Raw genomic sequence first — 20846 nt, 5'->3', positions numbered from 1 at the left:
CAAAAATTGAGCACCAAATATTCATTCGTAATATGATCCACTGAAGAGGCCAACTATTCTATAATGTTATTTTGGCGGTGATTGACTACATATGCGAGGGGTTTCTTTAATCTTTTGGGTATATTGGGCACCAACTAATGAAAGTGTATATTTTGGTATGTTGTTGAAATAAATGCACGTATATATGATGATATATGTGTTTTTCTCTAGTTATTAGTGTTCCTACTGTGATTTCGTTTGATTTAAAGTCAAATAAACCAGGAATCAAACTTTAACTATTTTCAATTTTCAATTTCAAAATTATATTAACAAGTCAATGTCATAACAAATTTTTCTTTTTCTTTCTTGTTTACATAAAAACAAGTGATAAATACTAATTAACTCAATAAAATACATGGTGATTCTAACAGCAACAAATAGGATTATTGTTCGTACCTTGGCGAGCTATTAGAATAAAAGCATGTGAAATGAACGAATTCTGCCAACAATTATCATTCATTTGAATAATTGACACTGGAAATAAATAGCAGTCAACTGCGCCCAGAATACCTATTGGATTGTTCCGTAAATCTCAATAGTCTTGCGTCCAGTTTACTTTCGTCCTGGTATTCATGAATATATCAAATAACCAATGGAAAAATGTTATTGAAACACCTAACTTCCTTCAAGATCATCAACATGTCCAAAAACGATTTTTTTTCTTTCTCAAAAACCAAAAAAATATCATTGGAAATAGTCAAAAAACGGGTATAATTTTCCTAACTCATTTTCGGATAACCATTTGGTAAGAATGTATCATCTTTGCCTCCAACCGATTTCCTGGAGTCTTTGAAGTCCACTAGATACTTGTTAGGACAACAAGAGGATTGTTCCGAATTGTTGGGATTCTTGTTGAATACTCTTCGTGAGCAATACTCAATACTCAATACTCCTGACCGCTCTGGATTGAATGATTCCGCACAGTCCAACTCGTTTTGTGTTTGTAAATCTTTTGCTGGAAAAATTCTCACTTGATTACTTTGCAGTAAATGTTCAAGTGGTAGTGAAAACTTATGTGAATTTCTGGAACTTCATCTAGCGTTTCCTAATATGACTAATAACCAGTCCGTGCAAAGTTTATTGTTAAATTATCTGAAAATGGAATTTTTAACAGGTGATGATCGAGTGTATTGCCAAACATGCGCCAAACTAACTGACTGTTATAAGGAAACAAGGATAGCTGAGGCACCAGTCATTCTAATAATAACACTGATGGATTTCAAACAAGACTCAACCTCTGACGGAAGCAGAAAACTCTTTCGAAGGTTCGAAATAGATGAATATTTCAATCTAGCAGACCACTATTATAATATTCATGCAGTCATTGTTCCCTGTGATTCTGGCGTTGAATTTGGTCATTATTACGCCTTGGTCAAAGACGAAACGGACTGGTTTAAGTTTGACGATAGTCATGTTACGAAGTGTTCTGGCGATGTATTGAATCTATTGGAGCTTCTGGAGACACCCTACATTTTATTTCATGAGAGAGGACATTGGCAGATCAAGACTTTCAGACGATGTGATGCTGCAGGTATTTCCGGATTTTCCTGCATCTGAAAAAGCAAATGCGCCACTGGAATCAATGAAGTCGCCCCGGAGCGCCAATTAATTTCTATTGTTGTTTTTATTTTTATCGTTGTTTTATAATTTTCAAACATTTAACAGAAGCTATTTGGTCATTAGTAATATTCTCTAACGAAATTTCGAACCGGTGATAGGAAAATATATAAATATAAATGAAATATTGATGAATACATTTCAGATAGGTATATAAACAGATTTGGGTGAAATAAAATGAACGAAAACAATTTATAACATGTAGAAATATGATTAGTCCAATCAGGTAAACATCCCAAAATAAATTGAAATGAACAAATCTGTTAATGGCATGTGAGTTTATTGCGAAGATGGAAGTTAAACCTCAAAGTCTCGCTAATAATTCAATATGATGATTCAAATAATTATACAGCCTTTTAATCATTCATATCATTGCCACCTGATGCCTATCACGACTATTACATAAAAAATCAATAATTACTGTTCTGACTTGTGCTAATACTTCTCCTTTTCATGGCACATTTCCCAGATTTCAAATTCAATTATAAAAACAAAAACAATACAGCTCTCGAGTATATCATAGTTCCCTCCAAGGGTTCACTTAGAAGCAATAATTAATTAGAGCTGGAAGTTCATTAATTGAATTCTCGAAGTTTTGAGTATTGTATTTCCTAGCCTACTCGGTTATTATGTCGTGTTTCGTCAAAGTATCATGTGTCATGAATAATTAACGGGTAGTATCAATTTGTGTGATTTTAGTTGTTTCCATGAATTTTCTATTTGTTGTCTACAGAATGTATGTCCAAGAAAGTACTACCTTCATTATTCATAGATCAGATCGATTGAGGGTTTTTTTGCTGATTTTGTTGCCCTCCAAGAAGCAGTTTTTTTGAATACATAGGATGTATAGCTATGACTACGCAGTACTTGTTCTCATTTCCATCATACTGTTGTAGCTTTTTATCAAAATAATTCCGCAAGAAGGACCTCAGCTTTCATTTTTTAAAGAATGTGTTTTCACTGAATAATAAAAATCATTTCCAACAATATATGCATTTCATATATTTTTGAAATAGTCCCACGTTGGGCGCCAATTCATTAACATATGTTTTTCATTTTGATACAGGCAATGTTTATGATGATTACTATCTGGAATGCACATGTCAGTCTTAGCATGGAAATGACTCTGGCTCCATTTACGAAGAAGCTGAGATATCAATTGAAATCTGCAATCATTACTGGAAATCAGCTTTCATTTTACAAAAAAATTGTTGAAATTTTTCTTACCAAATATAACAAAAATTATCTGCAACAATCATATTCATAACCCTCCTCAGAAAATTACAGCAGCTTCCTGGGTTCAACGTTTGAATCCAAAACTGATCTACTGGTCATAATTAAACGGTTATCAAAGCCAAAGAGTGGCGTAGTCATCAGTGCAAGCAAAAATTGCTACTGATTCATCCCCTGCCTAATTTTTTTATAGAGGAAATGCTGACTATCCCACCGTTACAACTCTGTGTAATGGAATGAATAGTCACTAGGTAGAAAGCTAATAATTGGAGAAGACAAACGATGTTCCCCAATTTTGTTACTATGGAATCAATGACGGAAGCCAGAAACGTTCTAAGTAGAGCAACTAGGTGAAAATTCATTATGAATAACGTGACTCCATATAAACTGAGGACTACATATACTACTCTCTGAAATGACTTACAGAAAAAATCAACTAACTTCAGTGTGGATGTCTTGTAATGGAACAAGATAGTGGAAAAGCAGTTATTTTGCTGATGGTCCAAATCCTTTTTGTTAACTTCCTGTTCATCATAAAAATCATGAACTCGTATCAAGTAATTTGTAGTCTAAAAAAGTGACATGGAAAGAGTTGAATGGGAAAGACATGAGATTGATAACTGGACCTTTTACAGGATCATTGAAGCACTTTCTCTATGATATTGGTAGATCAAACAATGAGAGTTATCACTGCTGTAAACGACATACTATGGACAGCAAAAAGAAGTTCCTCAAACCTCAATACCCTCTGACATCAAAAAAATGATCCTGGAAAATGAATTGACTCCACTGGAAATCTCAGCATCTCCGAGCTCAAATAGCTCAGTGCCTCAGTTCTGCTACCAGGACCTGAATTTTCTTTCGGGAAAAAATCCGTACTAGGGTCGATAGACCATGGTATATTTCACTGCAGATCAGGCAGAGTCTTGTGATATCCTGTTCTCAAGGAGGCAATAAGACCATTCCTAGCTACAGCAACTAGGCACCTGAGATTGTTGAAAGAATCAAGAGTTGGAAAACTTAGAAGCTCCTGCTCTTGCCCTGATGTTACAAAGGAAACAGTTGAGGTTGTCTGGTCGACATTCATCTCATCTGTACACTAAGGGCCAGGTTCTTTGGCAAATTCATAGCCTATTAAGGCTCTCATGAGTAGCTAAGCAAAAAAGATTCAGCATAACAGATTTCCTCATTACCGTGATGGGCTCAGAGTCTGACGAATACTCACTCCTTGGGCCGTCATTCAAGACGACTCTTAACTTCACGAAAGGGGTATTCTAACACCCTTGTTGCCGAAGGCACCTACATGCTAGCAGAATCTTCCACTGAAAGAGTTATAGTTTGATAGTTCTGATAGTCCTAAAACACTGTAATACGTTTTTATTGTCATTTGTTCATTGTCTCTCATCAGTTATTGGAGAGGGATGGTATTATGAGAAAAATCAAATATGTGATATGGAACCAGAATGGAATAGCTTCATAATTTTTATATCAGTACTTTGATCTTCACTAGGTTCATTATGTTTGTTGACATTGATATTACTTACCTATCAGTGAATGAGTAATTTTCGATGAATAGAAGTGAGACTAATTTGAGAAGACTACATTTTCAATTTTTTATAGGTGGACACAGACCTAGTATTTGACAGTCTAGAACTAACAAATTCAAACCATCCTAGGATATTGCCACCAGAAGAAGATGAATACTGGCTCTCAAGTACTGTAAATAGAATAAAAAGGAGCATCAGTAATATATTTACGAAAGAAAATAAACATCCAGAGAAAGTAAACCATCCGCTCCACAAGAAAACCTCTGCTCATCAGGCTAAGAAAATACATCCGAAAAAATTGGGGAGCAAGAACCACAGAAGGAAACATAGGCAAACACAAGATGAATACGACGATGAGGGACAAGATGAAGGACAGGACGAATATGATGTAAGTTCAGGCTTAATGATAATTAGGTTAATTATTTTCGCACAATAGATATAAAGAAGTAGGATATTCAGATCTTGATGCAAGTTCTTTTCATCCATAATTTTCATGTATCTTCAACGATGAAAAAATGTGTAATTTTGATGCGTTACCTTTCACAGAATTTAAAAATTTCCATTTTTGAACACTTTATATTTTACAGCAAATTCCAATTAGAATAAGTTATTCCGAAACTGCAAACAATCATGAAACACGTCAATTTTAGTTTTCCCATAACAAACCGCATGTCAATAATTTGAAATCGAAAAGTTGGTACGAGTATAGTGTTAAGTTCCAAGAATTTTTTCACAACCGACGGGTAATTATATTATTTCTGCTGTGGAAACGACGGGAACGAACAGACTAAATCAATTTGACTCACATATTTCTGTGAGAGGCAACACTTTGAACTATTGTATTTGTTTCTTTGTTAAATTTTTCTACCTTTAACACTTCAATTTGATATTTGAAAATAGGTAGAACTGGGACCAGAGTATGCTAATCCAGACGTCAGCTACGTAAGTTATACACAAATGATTTGGAAAATTATCATTCGGTTTTCTCATTCACAATATCATGACAGTACGATTTGAACATGCATCTATTTGTGAAGTCTACAACTAACCCCAAATGAAATGATCGATAGTCATGTCACATATTTTCCTAGCCTTCCAGTTCCTATCTCACGACATATTTTTCATACTCAGCCTTTTTGTCAGATTTATAGGTTGAAATCGACAAATTTCGTCTGTGTTGTAATCATCAACATCAACAACAGTTAATGAAGATTATTATTATCAATGTTATCAAGCATTTTGGTACGTTTAATTTGGATGGATGCGTTAGGTTAGGTTGGGTTAGGTTAGGTCTGGAGTGAGTGTGTCTATTCGACCCTCCACCATAACCCACAAGGGTTTATTGTGGCTCACACCTATTCACACTCGGCCAAATAAACCCAGCTTCTTAACGAAGCCGATTAGTTTGTATGGTGAGTGGTCTTTCAGGTCATATGGTAAGAGTACGGCTCTGCCGAACTCTGAAAACCTAATTCGGTCCCAAGCGGGGCAGGCACAGAGTATATGCCCTGCTGTTCCATCATTTTCCATACAGAGGCGATACACACTGTCTTCCGACAGTCCAAATCTCTGCATATGATGATTCAAATGACAGTGACCTGTAAGAAGGTCTGTTAGACATCGTAGTTCATCCCTACTGTAGTCCAACATCTGTTTGGTATCAAGCTTCGAAGGGTGAATGAACGCCTTGGAGTGAGCCAATCCTGGAAGATTCTGCCAGAAGTCCATAAATCTTCTTGTCATCCAGTTGTTCAAAGTTTGTTTGGCAAAGCCTAAAGCGATGCCAATGACAGGTTCTGGTTCGATGAAGCTGCTTGCAACACCCTCCTTTGCAAGGAAGTCAGCAGCTTCGTTGCCTTCCAGGCTAGTATGGCCAGGAATCTAGACCAGAGACAATCTGTTAAGTCTCCCTATCGAGGAGAGTCGTTTTTGGCAATTTGCTGCCAATTTAGACGTTGCTCGGTAGGAGTCAAGAGCTGCAAACGCCGCTTGACTGTCCGAGAATATTTTTATTGACTTGTGTGTGAGGTTGGATTTATCCAATCTCTCCGCACACAATTCAATAGCGTACATTCCCGCTTGAAATACAATCGCATAAATTCCTAGGCAGGTAGATATCTCTGTCCTGGGTCTGCGACTGAAAACACCAGCACCAGAACCGGAAGGTGTTTTTGATTCATCTGTGAACCAACAACTATCTGCTCATAGTATTTCCTCCTCCCGGGGATCCAGTCCTCTCTACTCGAGAACAGTACTTTATAAGGCAGTTCGTAGTTGACAGTTGAAGGCATAAAGTCAGAGGTCATTTCCAGAATTCTGTAAATTCCAGTGTCAACCAATAGTCTGTTGCACTTGCATTAAATTGATTTGTGCAGTCCGTGCAGTCTGTATGCAGGTAGATATAGAAGGATCTCCATGGCCGCTGATGGTGTGGTAATGATGGCACCATTGATAATCAGACAAGCCTATCTCTGTAAGCCAGAGAGCTTCGCTTGGGCCGTTTTCTGTAAAGCTTTCGGCCACCAGGCAATTGCATCATAAAAACTATTGAGAACTCAAAAATTTTGAATTGATTTCAAGACATAAACTTCTTGAGTTAGGTACCGTTGATCAGCCATCAATTATTAATTTCGAAATTGCCAATTGAGTATCGTAAAGATTACCGAAAAAAAGGCTGATCTATACCAGCTGGTCTTGGTTATGATACAATCGGAATATATTCATCTATTCGCCTGATTCAAACATACTTTTCTCTGAATTCAATAATCAAATTCATAGCACTGTTGGCTAAACTTGACCACTTGACATCTCAATATGCACGTGGGTACCGTTTATATATGGCAATCGAAGTTCCTCGAAGGAGATAGCTAATTCAACAGAAGTCCATCAAAAGGAAGCGAAAACCAGAACAACCGAGAAACGCCAGCCGGGATGGCCACGTAACAATTGATTTACGATGGCCAGCAGCGGTCGACGTTTTTTTTTTTAGGGAATGACTCACAACAATATTTAAAAAATGTTTTCTAGTGTCATTTTGTTTATTTCTTTTTTAGCCGAAGTCATCAATAAATTATGAAAATAATCACGTATATAATGTCACGAAATACATATATTTTCATTCCTCTGTACATATCCATTCATTTTGACTCCTGGATAAGTTTTTGCACGAACGCAATAAACAAGACTAGATTTTAAATTTATCATGTTACTTTTCCATTGTAAACTACTAATTTCTTGACTTCTCTTTATTCATTTTGTATTTCTGTTGTCCACTTGTGTTGAGCAAAATGGTATTTTTCTAAAGACATAAAATATATTTTGATATCACTCTTGGGAAATTTCTCTCTCTCTCTTCCTCTATTTTAGATGGTCGTGGCTTTCTATCTTCAGGCGCATATGACCAATGCTCCTACTGTTGGTTAACAGGAGCTTCGTCGGGGGGAGCAGCGGTCTTGCACAAAAAAATGCTGCCACCCATTTTTTTTTCTAACTTTTCATAATAAAAAGCACTAGTTTTTTTAAACATAGAAACAATTTGATTTTTTGAAGTCGCTTCCTACTTGGGAGACCTTTTGATGAGTTTTCACATATGTAGCCCCCTTTACGTGGTTATCCGAACCACCCCGGCCTGGATACCGGCGTGAATAAAGGGGGCCACTTATTCATCACTTTTTTAGACGCTCCACATTTCAATTTTAATACAACACAATACAAAATGGAGCCCCACGATAGCACATGGCATTCGCGTACCTTCTTTGTGGACGGACGTCCACTACCACGGCCACTACGGAACTCTGATGGGAAATTTATTCTTATGGATACCCTGAACAGAAAACATATAATTGATGACCAATATTCAATATTCAAATGTTGTGACAGTTCATCGAGAATTGTTTTCATTCAAAACTATTTTAAAATAATCTCAAGTTGAATCAACACCAATCTATTTTTCAGTAATATGTGTTATCACAAAAACAAAAAATCATGAAAACTCGTAATTGCAAAAACTTCTCCAGTGATACTACTAATAATTCACCAGAACATAAAAATGATATTTATCATTCCAAATTCAACTCGTTAACTGAGATTCTCATTGATTTTCATTCTCAGGAGGAAGACTACGATCTAGGTGAAGATGTACGTTGAATCGACATTTTTAGTATATTTCACTAAGTAACCCATGCAAGAGAGAATTTGCCAGAAATATTGAAAACCTTAAAATATTCTAACTGGTTTGAGAATATGTTGATTGATTATAGTTTCAGAGTTTGAATGATCAACAAGAGTACCAAAACTTTCAAAATATTGCTTTCATATTTATCTTTCTCTTCGTCTCTTCATTGGAATTGCTATTTTCACAAAAAAGGAAAGTTTATCATCAACATCTCTCAACATTTTTCAAATCACTGTATGAATTTGTTTGTTGTTGCAAAATAACAAATTTTCTGTGGCTTTTTGGGCTTTATAAAATCAAAAAAAATATATTGTTTTGGCTGTGGAATTCGAATTTACTGGAGACTTCCCAAAATCAAAAAGTCCTATGAATTTCTGTTGAAAAAAATATGCGCATGGCAATGAGTAAATAACAGAAGGTACTGTTTTCGTGGAATGAGTATGAACTAAAAAAAACAAAATAATATCTGCAATTTTGGTGGTCTCGTATGGAAACACTGCTCAATTATTTTGATGAATCTTTGTGTACCTTTTGATATTCACATGATCACCTCCAGGATAACTTATAAGTATTTTCTTTGACAAATGAAAATTTGTCGATGGCTTTTTATATTTTTAAAAATCAAGATATCGAAACAATTATCTTGCAATTTTTGCTAACTATATTTTTAAAATATTCAATAGACGTTAAAGGTTTTCATTAAACGCGTTCTATTGTGATGGATGGATTATATGCAACTGAGAACAATCAGAAATCAAGAAATTTGTTACTCTGACATATTTTGATAAAAGAATAGTAATAACTGCGAGATTTTTCGAAAAAACAATTTGGAAGTGACATTCAGATCACATGTCAGGTTATCTAATTTCTTTTACAATGGCATAGATAAAGTTGACAAAATGAAGAAATCTGGAGTTTACAGGCTTGAGTTTCTGGAGTGTAATAATGTATATGTGGGATAATGTGGTCGAAATTTTTCGAAACGATTTGAAACCACAAGTTTCCGAATCTAAACAAAACGAAAATTTTGCACTATGCAAACTTGGAAACTCAATTATTTGGAATCCCATATTGTTACAGGTGAACAGAATTCAGGTACTCAATTAAGTTGTCGATTCAAACCTTTTTCAACTCATCACTGAACCAACTAGATTTCGAATCAACAACGAGCCATCTGTTCTTAACTTCATTTCTACCAACGATGAAAACACCATCACAAATCATGAAATCCTACCACCTATTGGATTATCGGATCATGTAGTTTTCAAAATAATCGATTTTGATCAGTTAGCCGAGGAACTTTCTACCATCGATTGGACACAACAGTTTAACGCATGTGACGACGTTGATATTCTCTGGGAAAAATTCTACTCGACCGTAACTGCCTCTGCTGACAAGAATTCCCGCAACAAAACATGCCAGAAAAATCCTCCCAAACCATGGATCAATGCCGAAATAACGTCACTCATACATCACAAAAATAGACTCTGGAAAAGATACAAAAGATCAAAAGCCACAGAAGATTACCTAGCTCATCGAAATTTCTCAAAACACTAGGTATCAACAATACAATCTTCACGTCGTGAGTTCGAAGAATCTATTGCAGCTCTGAAAACAATAGAAACTGTACAAGTTCACACCAAAGTAAGCATTCCGCTCCTACGAAAACCTGACGGTCCCTTGTGTTCTACAGACATCGAATCAGCAGAGATTTTGGCCGATTATGTCACAAGCTCCTTCACGGTTGAGCCTCGAGATGACCAATTACCAAAAATTATAGCAGAACGACTACGTGATAATATGACTAATGTGACGTTTACTTTGGAAAAAATTAAAAATCATTTATTGAACATTAAATCGAATTCATCCCTGGTTTGGATGGAATGAGCCCCTTTTTTCTCAAAAAGTGTGCCGAAACTCTCTGCTCTCCGTTGTCAATAATCATGTCAGTTTCTTTCGCAAAATCTCGCATCCCACGGACGTGGAAGAAGGCATCTGGCACTGCTATTTTCAAAAAAGGCGATAAACTCGATCCAATTAACTACAGGCCCATTAGTCTTTTATCTGTACCTTCCAAAGTAATGGAATCCATCATCGTAGAAGATATCTCAGAATTTTCAACAAAAAACGCAATCATACCACCAAAACAACATGGTTTCGTCAAAGGTAGATCAACCATCAGCAGTCTATTACATTACATGCACGATTGGACGACAGCTTACAATAGGAAAATACCGACATATATCGTTTATCTTGACTTTGCCAAGGCTTTCGACAGGGTCCCAGTGAGGAGGCTGATGCACAAACTTGACACACACGGTATTCGAGGCCAACTCAACCTATGGATTGAAAATTACATGACAGATAGAACTTTCACGGTCAAAGTGGGTTACTCTTTTTCTTCGCACAGACAAGTCACAAGTGGAGTTCCCCAGGGATCTGTTTTTGGCCCGCTCCTCTTCGTTGTTTATGCAAGTGATCTTGCTCTTCACATAAAGTTCAGCAAGTCGTTTTATGCCAATGATACTGAACTGTATGGAAATGCCTTAGTCGAACATCATTCCCTTCAAGAAGACATCAACTCGATTAGTCAGTGGTGCGAGGATTGGCTTCTACCTCTTAACGTCGACAAATGCGTCGTACTTCATCAAGGAAAGAACAATCCACTCCATATGTACACAATAAGCAGACAATCGTTACGCACAGTGTCCTCACATGTAGACTTGGGAGTGACTTAACTTGGTCCGAACATACAGGCTGATTCACGGTGGATGGCACATAAGACGTTTCTGGTGAACTAGACAACGGATCACTTTGAAAATTCAATGGAGGGCATATTCGGACATTCTCTAGCCAACTAAAATATTTTCGACAATGCGGTGTTGCCGCTTCTATTAGAAAGCAGTAGCAACTTTTTCAAATGGAACACTCTGTATATAATATTATTTTTGGAATCTCCAACAATTGCCCGACAACTTTTCTTGATATTTCCCTATACCTATCTGTTACCGTTTTCGAAATAAAAATTAATTTCAATTTTTTTCTTCGAAAATCATGACTTCTAAAAATGCCGATATCTTTTAGTTAAGAAGTACTATGATATCGAAATTTGGTTTGGAGTTAGGTGATACTTGGACACTTCCCACACGTCAGCCTAATCTCCGTTACTTCAATACAGGGTGGTAAAAAAATACAGTTTTTTCGTTTGCTTGAAAAAGTTGCTGAAATTTGATTATTTTGAATAGAACACCCTGTATATTATTAAAAATTCGGAAAGCTGCTGAAATTTGCTTTCTTTCTATGTATATCATACCTATACCTAACTAGTCAAGTTTCGGACTTATGAACATTTATTTGTGAAAATGTCCCTTCAGAATGGTATTTCCATTCGGTATTTGGTAAGCAGGCCATGATTACTATTTCACAGTAGCGTTGTGACATTCTCCTAATAATATCGACATTTTCGTCACTTCAGAAGTTGCAAATACCTTCAAAACGATGAAACAAAACTATTCAAACGAAGTTCTTATGAATTTGTTTATTATTTTTGGACAGTGTGACAAAATTATCAGCAGAACATGTAGAAAGTTCAATGAAATGTATCCGAATCTACCGCCAATGAACCTCAAGAAATTTATAAGAATTCAGAACACGGAGTGACGGAGATTAGGCTGACGTGTGGGAAGTGTCCAAGTATCACCTAACTCCAAACCAAATTTCGATATCATAGTACTTCTTAACTAAAAGATATCGGCATTTTTAGAAGTCATGATTTTCGAAGAAAAAAATTGAAATTAATTTTTATTTCGAAAACGGTAACAGATAGGTATAGAGAAATATCAAGAAAAGTTGTCGGGCAATTGTTGGAGATTCCAAAAATAATATTATATACAGAGTGTTCCATTTGAAAAATCAAAGTTGCTACTGCTTTCTAATAGAAGCGGCAACACCGCATTGTCGAAAATATTTTAGTTGGCTAGAGAATGTCCGAATATGCCCTCCATTGAATTTTCAAAGTGATCCGTTGTCTGGTTCACCAGAAACGTCTAATGTGCCATCCACCGTGAATCAGCCTGTATAATATCCACATGCAAACGCGCAAACACACTGATCTACCTCATCTGCAAAAAAAGTTCCTCTATCTATCATATTCAAGTTCTATAAATCTCTAAACTTACGTTCGTCCAATCATGGAGTATGCAGGTCCAGTGTGGTGTCCTGTTCTGGTGCGCGATAGGGACTTGTTGGAAAATGTACAGCGTCGAGCCACACGTATGACTTTTGGTGAAGTGCGTCCAACCTATCCCGAAAGACTGAGAATGACACAACTGTTAGTTTTTGACCAACGTCGACTCCGTGGGGACCTCATCGTATTTCTCCGTATAGCTGAGTATAATTATGCTGATCAGAAAGAACTTTTTGTTTTCAACAATGATTCGCGGTTATGCGATCACACACTCAAATTAATCGTATTTTCGAAACATGGAATAACTTACCCAACGATGTTATGAATTCCGACTCAGTGAACAGTTTCAAAAACAAAATAGACATTTGCTTATTTGCTCAATCGCCTCTATGCATATATTGATTATTTTTCTTTTCATTTTGCATGCATTGTATCAACTTGTTGATATCCTTCGTTTTAAGGCTTACATAGGACTCGGTCCTCAGCCTTTATTTATATGTACTGATAATAATAAAAAAGTTGAGTACCTATGTTGTTACATGCAGTGGTGTTATATAACGTGTAATATTATCATTCATTATAAGTTTAATGTATAAGTTTGAAAAGTTTCTCGTAGGACGGAACTACAGTATCTATATCTGTAGAGTGGGAAGGGTGAGTATAGGTCCACATTACTCAGGCCACATGTTACCCATTGTACACCCTCCCAAGGAGTTGTCCTCCTAGGTCATCGTCCATCCTGTCCTTTCCAGTAAGGTGAACAGATCACTAGGAGGCATATCCTTTATATCGGACAGACATGTCTGGCAGTTTCACATATCCTGCATAGCCCCATAATATGGAGGTGTTTCCTTAGTTGACAATGGCCAATCAGAAATCCTACTGTTAAGCGTAGATTTCACCTGGTATTCTTTGGCGCCAGCTTCCCAGGGTCACCCAGGGTAATCCCTTGTCGAATTCATCAGGCCATAGCTGTCACTGGGTCTTAAAATTCTTAGTCCAGCGGCTTCCTTGGCTAAAGAGAAGGCAATGCGATCACCTTTACTCCTGTCGTGCCCTTCAACCCACCTCAGGATAAAGTTATTATTCACCGAGTCTTTGGCTAAATCTTGGTGGTACTCTAGTACTAGCCCTGAGGTAACACGTTATCTGTTCAAGGCTGATAGGGCTTATCTACTATCAGTGCAGATTGTTGTTTTTGCCAGAAATTCCTTTCCTGGTTTTTTTTTGTGGCGATTGAGATATCAGCCAGTTCTGTTTGAACCACGCTGTTATTTTTTCCCAATTCCCACTTAATCCTTAGGCTTAGTGATCTGAAGTAAATTCCAGATCGTGAGCCTCCTTTGGTTTCTGAGCCGAAACTTCAGTTATTTCAGTTGGAAATAAAAGTGGTGAAAAACATATAAATTTCCATTTCTGATTTCTCACGATGATCTTCTACTATCAATTTATTCAGAGAAAAATATCAGAGAAAAATATCGTCAGATTTTTTTGAATCACCATGGTTAGATAAGCCTCGAAAGATTTTGATTCGTGATTCATATCCACTATTTTCCTACCAGTTTTCTATTAAATAACAACTCTATCACACTTCCAAATAGTTGAGCAGTGTATCTGAATTCAATTGACTGTGAGGGGAAAATGCATCAAAAGTTACCAGTCAACAAATGATTTTACGATTTGTATAAAATTCCACAGTTCTATCTGCAGCAAACCCAACTAATAGAATGTATTTCATGTGCCCGAAGCATGATGTTGTTTCACTGCTATGAAGGGATTGCCTACATTACCAGCGTTGTGCAAAATGAACAGTCCATATGAAAACATTGTTCAATACAAAACCTTTTGTTTCCACAAAATCAAAATAAAAATTGATTTCTAATTTAGGTTCAACAAAACAGATCTAGTCTGTTTCAGTTTCACGCCGATTATAGAAACTTTTTCTTGTTTTTTATGCATACCAGGAAGTTTTTTAAATGTATTTTCAACCTATCAACCACTTTCAGTTATTTATTTTTGTACTTCTTTTGGGTGCCTTGTGTTTTCGTTTTGGGTTTTTGTGTTTTTATTTCATTTAGATATTATTCAATTTCAAATGTTTGATTTATCACCTGACTTGCTACAAATGTTTTATACATATACATAGTCAAATAAACTATCTATCTATCAATCATATGGTACGTTCCTTTTGAACAATTGTTGAATAAATGTACCTCAATTGATAGATTTCACTAATTTTGTAATTTCATTTCTAGGAGAACTTGGATATCGGTGAAAACAATTCAGTAAGTTCAGTTTATTATAATTTCTAAAATACTTTCAGTTGATGAAGAAAACCATCAACTGTTGTGTTTGGTATTGAAATTTCATTAGTTTTTTCATATGTTTCTGGTCTATCACCATCTCCACTTCCATCATGGCTTAATATAAATTCATCCCAACCTGAAATGGCATATTTGCTCTTGCTCAATTTGTCATTACAGATAAAGATACTCATAGTAATGAAAATTTATTGAAGACATTTCTGGATTACAAAAAACAATCCAAAAATGTTTGCACTTCAACTCATTTCAAAGACATTTTGATGAATTTTCAAGTCATTTTGCACATTTTGAACTGAGCAATATGAATATACTCATATTTTTCAATCAGTCCACCAAATATATTCTGTAGATTGATGAAATTGATGAATATTGTTTTTTTTTTTCAGGTAAATGGAGGAGCGTGAGTATATTCTTGATTGAAATCATATATCATATATCAGTCAGAAATTTAGAGATTCAAATGTAATCAGAATAACAAATATCCATTTCAAATGAATATTCTATATTTTATTCCACCTACACTTCTTCAAATTTTGACTTAATGTCGTCTTCCATCATGCACAGTACAGTTGAAAGTATCCATTCGAATCGCACAGACTACGTACATACGATTAGCGATTTTTTCAAATTGTTTCATGTCGGTGTTCGGCGATTTTCTGCTGTCAAAAAGAATGAATTGAAACATTTGCATCAAATTTTGTGTGAAAAATTTAATTGAGTGATCAAAAATACATCAGATGTTGACAGTGGCATATGGTGATTGTACTCTGAGTCAAAACAACACCATAATCATGCCTCAGCCATCGTATTCGATGGCTGAGATTAGGCCCCCTGCTACTTTTTTTTTTCCCAAAACTAAAGAAATGCATGAAAGTACGGCGTTTCGTGACGATTGAGGAGCTCAAGGACATATCAAAAAGTGCATACCAGAACTGTTTCGAAGATTGGGTGTATTATATCTGAGGGGGACTTCTTTGGAGGGAACAGAATAGCAATTGATGAATAAACACAAAAAATTTGAAAAAAATGGAAGTTATCTTCATTTTTCAATATATCTCTTATTCAAGAACTCATTGCCTCAAAAATATCTTTCATATACTAGTTCATCATTCAACGAGTTTGAAAAATGGCCATTAAAAGGTTAGTTGAGAATCTAGTCTTAGGTATGAAGGTCTAGGTATGAAGGTATAGATTATGAGTGACGTTTGACTTCATACTCAACAAGAAATGGAAAAATTATTGATGATTTTCTCAATAGTCATGGCAAAAATGAAATAATCAATATAGTTTCATATCTAGTTTTTATCCAAAAATAATGGGAGACGTACATATGGATGAATGTGTGGGTGGACGGCTAACTTATTTCTAATTGTTCACGAAATTATTGTTTCTATCAACAGAGGAGATGATGAAGACTTGTATCCTGAATCCGGGGACCACGAGTCGAGCGGGGAAATAGATGAAGGCATAGAAACAACAACGAGAGACGATTATGGTCATCCCCGTGAGTATTTTCTATCAAAGTGAAGTGGTAATTCACTATTGGAGAGTAAACACAGTGAAATGAATATTTATTGAGATAGGGGGCTACAAAAACACTTTTGAAACAACATATTATATCGTAGCCTGAGCCCTCCTTGATTTTGAGGCATTAAGTGATAACAAGTCAAGAAATCTCTTGCCTGAGTTTCAATATTATTATTCAAAAAATATATTCTCAGGGTTGTCTGTGTGTGAGATCCTGCATTATGTTTTGAATAAATGGCATAGCACAAGAATCTGAGGTAGAATAGAATAGAACATTATTCATCATTAAAATTTGTATTGAAGGGGTTATATTTTTAGGAGTGATTTTATGTGTATGTATGTATGTATACATACATACATCTGTATGTGGTACATACAGACATAAAACTTTATCAGACTAGTCAGAACAGAACATAAAACAACTGCGCTCATCTATAGTTACAGTGTCTATATACATGTTAGCAGTTCAGTAGACATATTGAAAATGTGCAAGAACGGTGATCAGCTTGAATTAGTTGAAATTTTAAAATCTATATAATTGTACAAGTGAAATAAAGTAATTATACAATAATACCTAGAGTTGAAGAAGTTTTTCAGTAGAATGAGTAGAGTAGAATGAGTAGAATGCATTTTTTGGAAGGTAGTCAAGTAATTCAGTGAAACTACATATGCTTCCAAATAGCTGAAGTGTTCTATTAAAGCAGATGATACCCTGATTACTTGAGGATCCCTGACCAAAAGTCAGTTGAGAGTAGGGTAATCGCAGTTCATTATCATTCCGAGTGTGATGTTTATGTATCATGTTATTTTTGATATAGCTTGATTCAGTTTTCTTGATATCCATCATTGTGATGAATATATACAGTGAAAGCAATGTTAAGAGTGCCAGGTCAGTGAAGGTATTTCTACAGTATTCCCTGTGACGTAGACCTGCCATACATCTTATTATCCTGTTTTGCACAATGAACACTTTCGTCATATGGGCGGAATTTCCCAAAAAGACCATCCCATGAGATATTGCAGACTGTATGAGTCCAAAATACGTCAGTTTGAGTACCTGCAATGAAGCAGTTCCCCGTAACTGTCTCATTACAAAACACAAACTACTAATTTTTGAGTCAAGATTTTCCACATGTACTTCCCAAGTCAGTTTTTGGTCAATTGTAAATCATGAGTATTCAATATGACTGACCTGCTAAATAGATTTATGATCGATTCTTACGAGGGGACTGTAATCATATGCAATTTTTTTGGCGTTTTCTATCGAGAGTGGAAAGTCGCTCTTTGCTATTATTTGGCTTGTATCATCTGCATAAGTTATAGTTTTATTGGTGACAATGATGCAAGTACTATATCACTCACAAAGGTTATGCAAAATATCGGGGCCAGTGTTGATCCCTGTGGAACTCTCATTGTAACAAGGGCAGGTTCTGATTTTATTGAATCAATAACTACTACCTGCATGCTGTTTTTTTAGATATTTACAGTTGAAGCTCTCTCTTTGAAGCTCGACATTTTTATGTGAATGTATTTCCATTGTGTCATCAACACATCTCACAAAAGTACTACTACTTTCCACCAAACAAAAAACAACTATGTGACAAAAATAGAGGAATTATCCCAACACCTGGGCTGAAGTCTCGGGGCTACAAAAAACGCTTTTTTTTTCGTTCAATACTGGCTTTACTCATCAATGTTATCCCCATCAACAGCCACACGTACATTCCAGCACCGTTTCAACATTCAATACCACTTTTGTAAAACCTCAAAACCTCAATTTTTCTGAGGTATGCTAACAGCCAGTAGTCGCTGAGAGCCAAATCTGGCGAATACGGGGGATGTGGAAGCAATTTGAAGTTCAATTCATGTAGTTTTGCCATTGTTTTGATTGACTTCTGACACAGAGCGTGGTCTTGATGTAACAAAATTATTTCTTCTGCCAAATGTGGTCGTTTCTTTGCAATTTCGGCTTTCATACGCTCCAGTAACGCTTCATAATCTTCTCTGGTGATGGTATTTTCCTTCTCAAGATAGTCGATGGATATTACACCACGCCCATCCCAAAATACCAAGGCTGTAACATTTCCAGCCGATTGTTGTGCTTTCGAGCGCTTTTGACGAGGTTCACCAGTTGCTCTGAACTCAGATGACGATCGTTTTGATTCCGGAGCGAAGTGATGGATACATGTTTCATCCAGTGTCACATATCAAGGCAGATATTTCGGTTTGTTATGTTCAAACATGGCCAAACACTGCTCAGAAATTTCAAGACGTTTTTGTTTTTGGTCAACAGTGAGCTCGCGCGACACCCAAATTGAACAGTTCTCTCATTGTCAAGAGCTGATGCAAAATAAAAGTAACAGGTTATTCTAATATCTTTACAATGTCAGCCTATGAGTAGAATATCATAAAATTCCAACAGATTTCTTTTGAAGGTTAGTTCCATCTGAAAAAGCGGTTAACGCAATAAGACTAGCGCCATGTATGTGTTAGACCCGAGACATATCAGCCCATATTGTATATTATGTTTCAAGTAAATGAACATTTCTGCAAGTTTCAATGCAGAAACTATTTTCATCCATATTGTGTATCTCATATAACCCACCCACATTTTACAGGTATATATCGATTCGTTTTCACCGTCATGGAACCATACCAGGCAGACTATGAAGATAGAAATTCTCCACAGTTCCAGACACTTTCCAATCGCGTCAAACGTTCTATTGAATCAATCTTCGAACAGTTCCCTGGGGAACAGTTGGTGTCCGTAGTGAAAATTGAGTAAGTTGATTACTATTGACTAACATTAGTGTTGTTTATTCGTATTCATCAACAAAATAGTTGATAACGTTTCTTAGTGATTGTGAAAATTTCGGACAATTTTTTTATTTACAAAAACTGCAACAGTCCGTTGGCCTGTAAAATCACGTCTGGAGACGCCATTGTATAGCAAAACACGTGTTGCGTTTTTGTAAAACTGTTCAGTGAAAAATCTCACAGTGAAGTGTTTTTCGAGTATAATTACTAATTGCTCATGAGTTGGAAGCGACTATCCTGAGTAAAATCGAGTTATTTCAACTCAATGAACACGATCACTTGATTCACTTCTGGCGTGAAATGATTCTGTTAAAAACATTTTTCCCAGATGAGAATTAATACACTGCCTCTCGAGGCGCATTTCGTCAACCTAGTAAGCATCATGAAGGGATGACCAAGACTACTAATTCTTGCAACAATGTCAATGTTTTCAAATGCAACTCGATGTCAATATTTTCATATGCTTACTGACTATGTTATATGAATTGATTCCTAGTAATTAATCATCATACCTATACTTGCGTAATCGAGCGAACAGGACTTTCAGGAATAATACCTTTATCTGCGTTTATAGATTTCATCCTGAATTTTTTGATTTCTAAACTTTTGAAGTCATCTAAAATCTTGTTATGTACTGGTCTAAACAGTTTCAAACATTTCTTACTCATTCTATGACCGTCACCCATGACATCTTGAACAACACTGAAATTCTCTGACCTATGAAATTGAATAAAACATTAACCACAGTCCCACCAAGATTAAACTAAAGCCTTAATGGATAATAACATTATTTAGAAGTGGGTTTGAAGGTACGACAGTTAATCGCATTGCCGACTCTTCAGCCAAAGCAGCGGCTGGACTGAGAAGTTTAGGACCTAGCCCCGGGCGACCTGGAAAGCTGGCGCCGAAGAAATATTTGGCGATGACCAGGAAGAACCTTTGCATAACAGTGAGATTTCTGACTGACCACTGTCAACTAAGGAAACACCGTCATATCATGGAGCTAGTGGACACACCTCTATGTGTCCGGAGTTATCGTCAATAAGAGAGTGTGTGTTCGGCGAATCTTGGCCTACACCTGTCGATATAAAGGAGATGTCTCTTAGTGACCTATCCATCTTCATGGAAAGGACAGGATGGACGATGACCTGGGAGGACAACTCCCCGTGAGTATGTACAATGGGTCACATGTGGCCTAAGTGCTGTGGGCCCATACTCCCCTATTACAGTCCGCTTAATTTGACCAACATACTTTCTATTGATATCCTCACTATTTATTTCTTAAGTCTGAGACTTTTCCTACTCCATCGTTCCGTAGGAAAAAACTGTACGTTTTGAGCCTTCGTTTTTTAATATTTTTCCCAATCAACTCATCCATCATG

The 20846-nt window shown here is 36.3% G+C and overlaps 1 protein-coding gene across 24 annotated transcripts in view; it reads left to right on the top strand.

Moving 5' to 3' along the window:
- LOC111513366 (basement membrane-specific heparan sulfate proteoglycan core protein) overlaps nucleotides 1-20846 on the top strand; it is a 471092-nt gene that overhangs the window by 165619 nt on the left and 284627 nt on the right. For 21 of the 24 annotated variants that reach the window (XM_074169290.1, XM_074169287.1, XM_074169295.1 and 18 more), the window contains exons 2-8: nucleotides 4510-4824; nucleotides 5337-5378; nucleotides 8547-8573; nucleotides 15052-15081; nucleotides 15507-15520; nucleotides 16521-16624; nucleotides 19266-19428. In XM_074169290.1, the coding sequence (XP_074025391.1) occupies nucleotides 4510-4824; nucleotides 5337-5378; nucleotides 8547-8573; nucleotides 15052-15081; nucleotides 15507-15520; nucleotides 16521-16624; nucleotides 19266-19428 (695 nt within the window). The remainder of the gene's footprint in view (nucleotides 1-4509; nucleotides 4825-5336; nucleotides 5379-8546; nucleotides 8574-15051; nucleotides 15082-15506; nucleotides 15521-16520; nucleotides 16625-19265; nucleotides 19429-20846) is intronic. The other 3 variants (XM_074169281.1, XM_074169280.1, XM_074169282.1) reach the window with 3 other exon arrangements.

The sequence above is a fragment of the Leptinotarsa decemlineata genome, unplaced genomic scaffold (genome assembly GCF_025532065.1).
Source record: "Leptinotarsa decemlineata unplaced genomic scaffold, Ldec_3_MD MMD2_P_RNA_scaffold_5, whole genome shotgun sequence".
Lineage (NCBI taxonomy): Eukaryota > Metazoa > Arthropoda > Insecta > Coleoptera > Chrysomelidae > Leptinotarsa > Leptinotarsa decemlineata.
The sequence above is the reverse complement of the archived record's forward strand: the minus strand, read 5'-3'. Positions and strand labels throughout refer to the sequence as shown.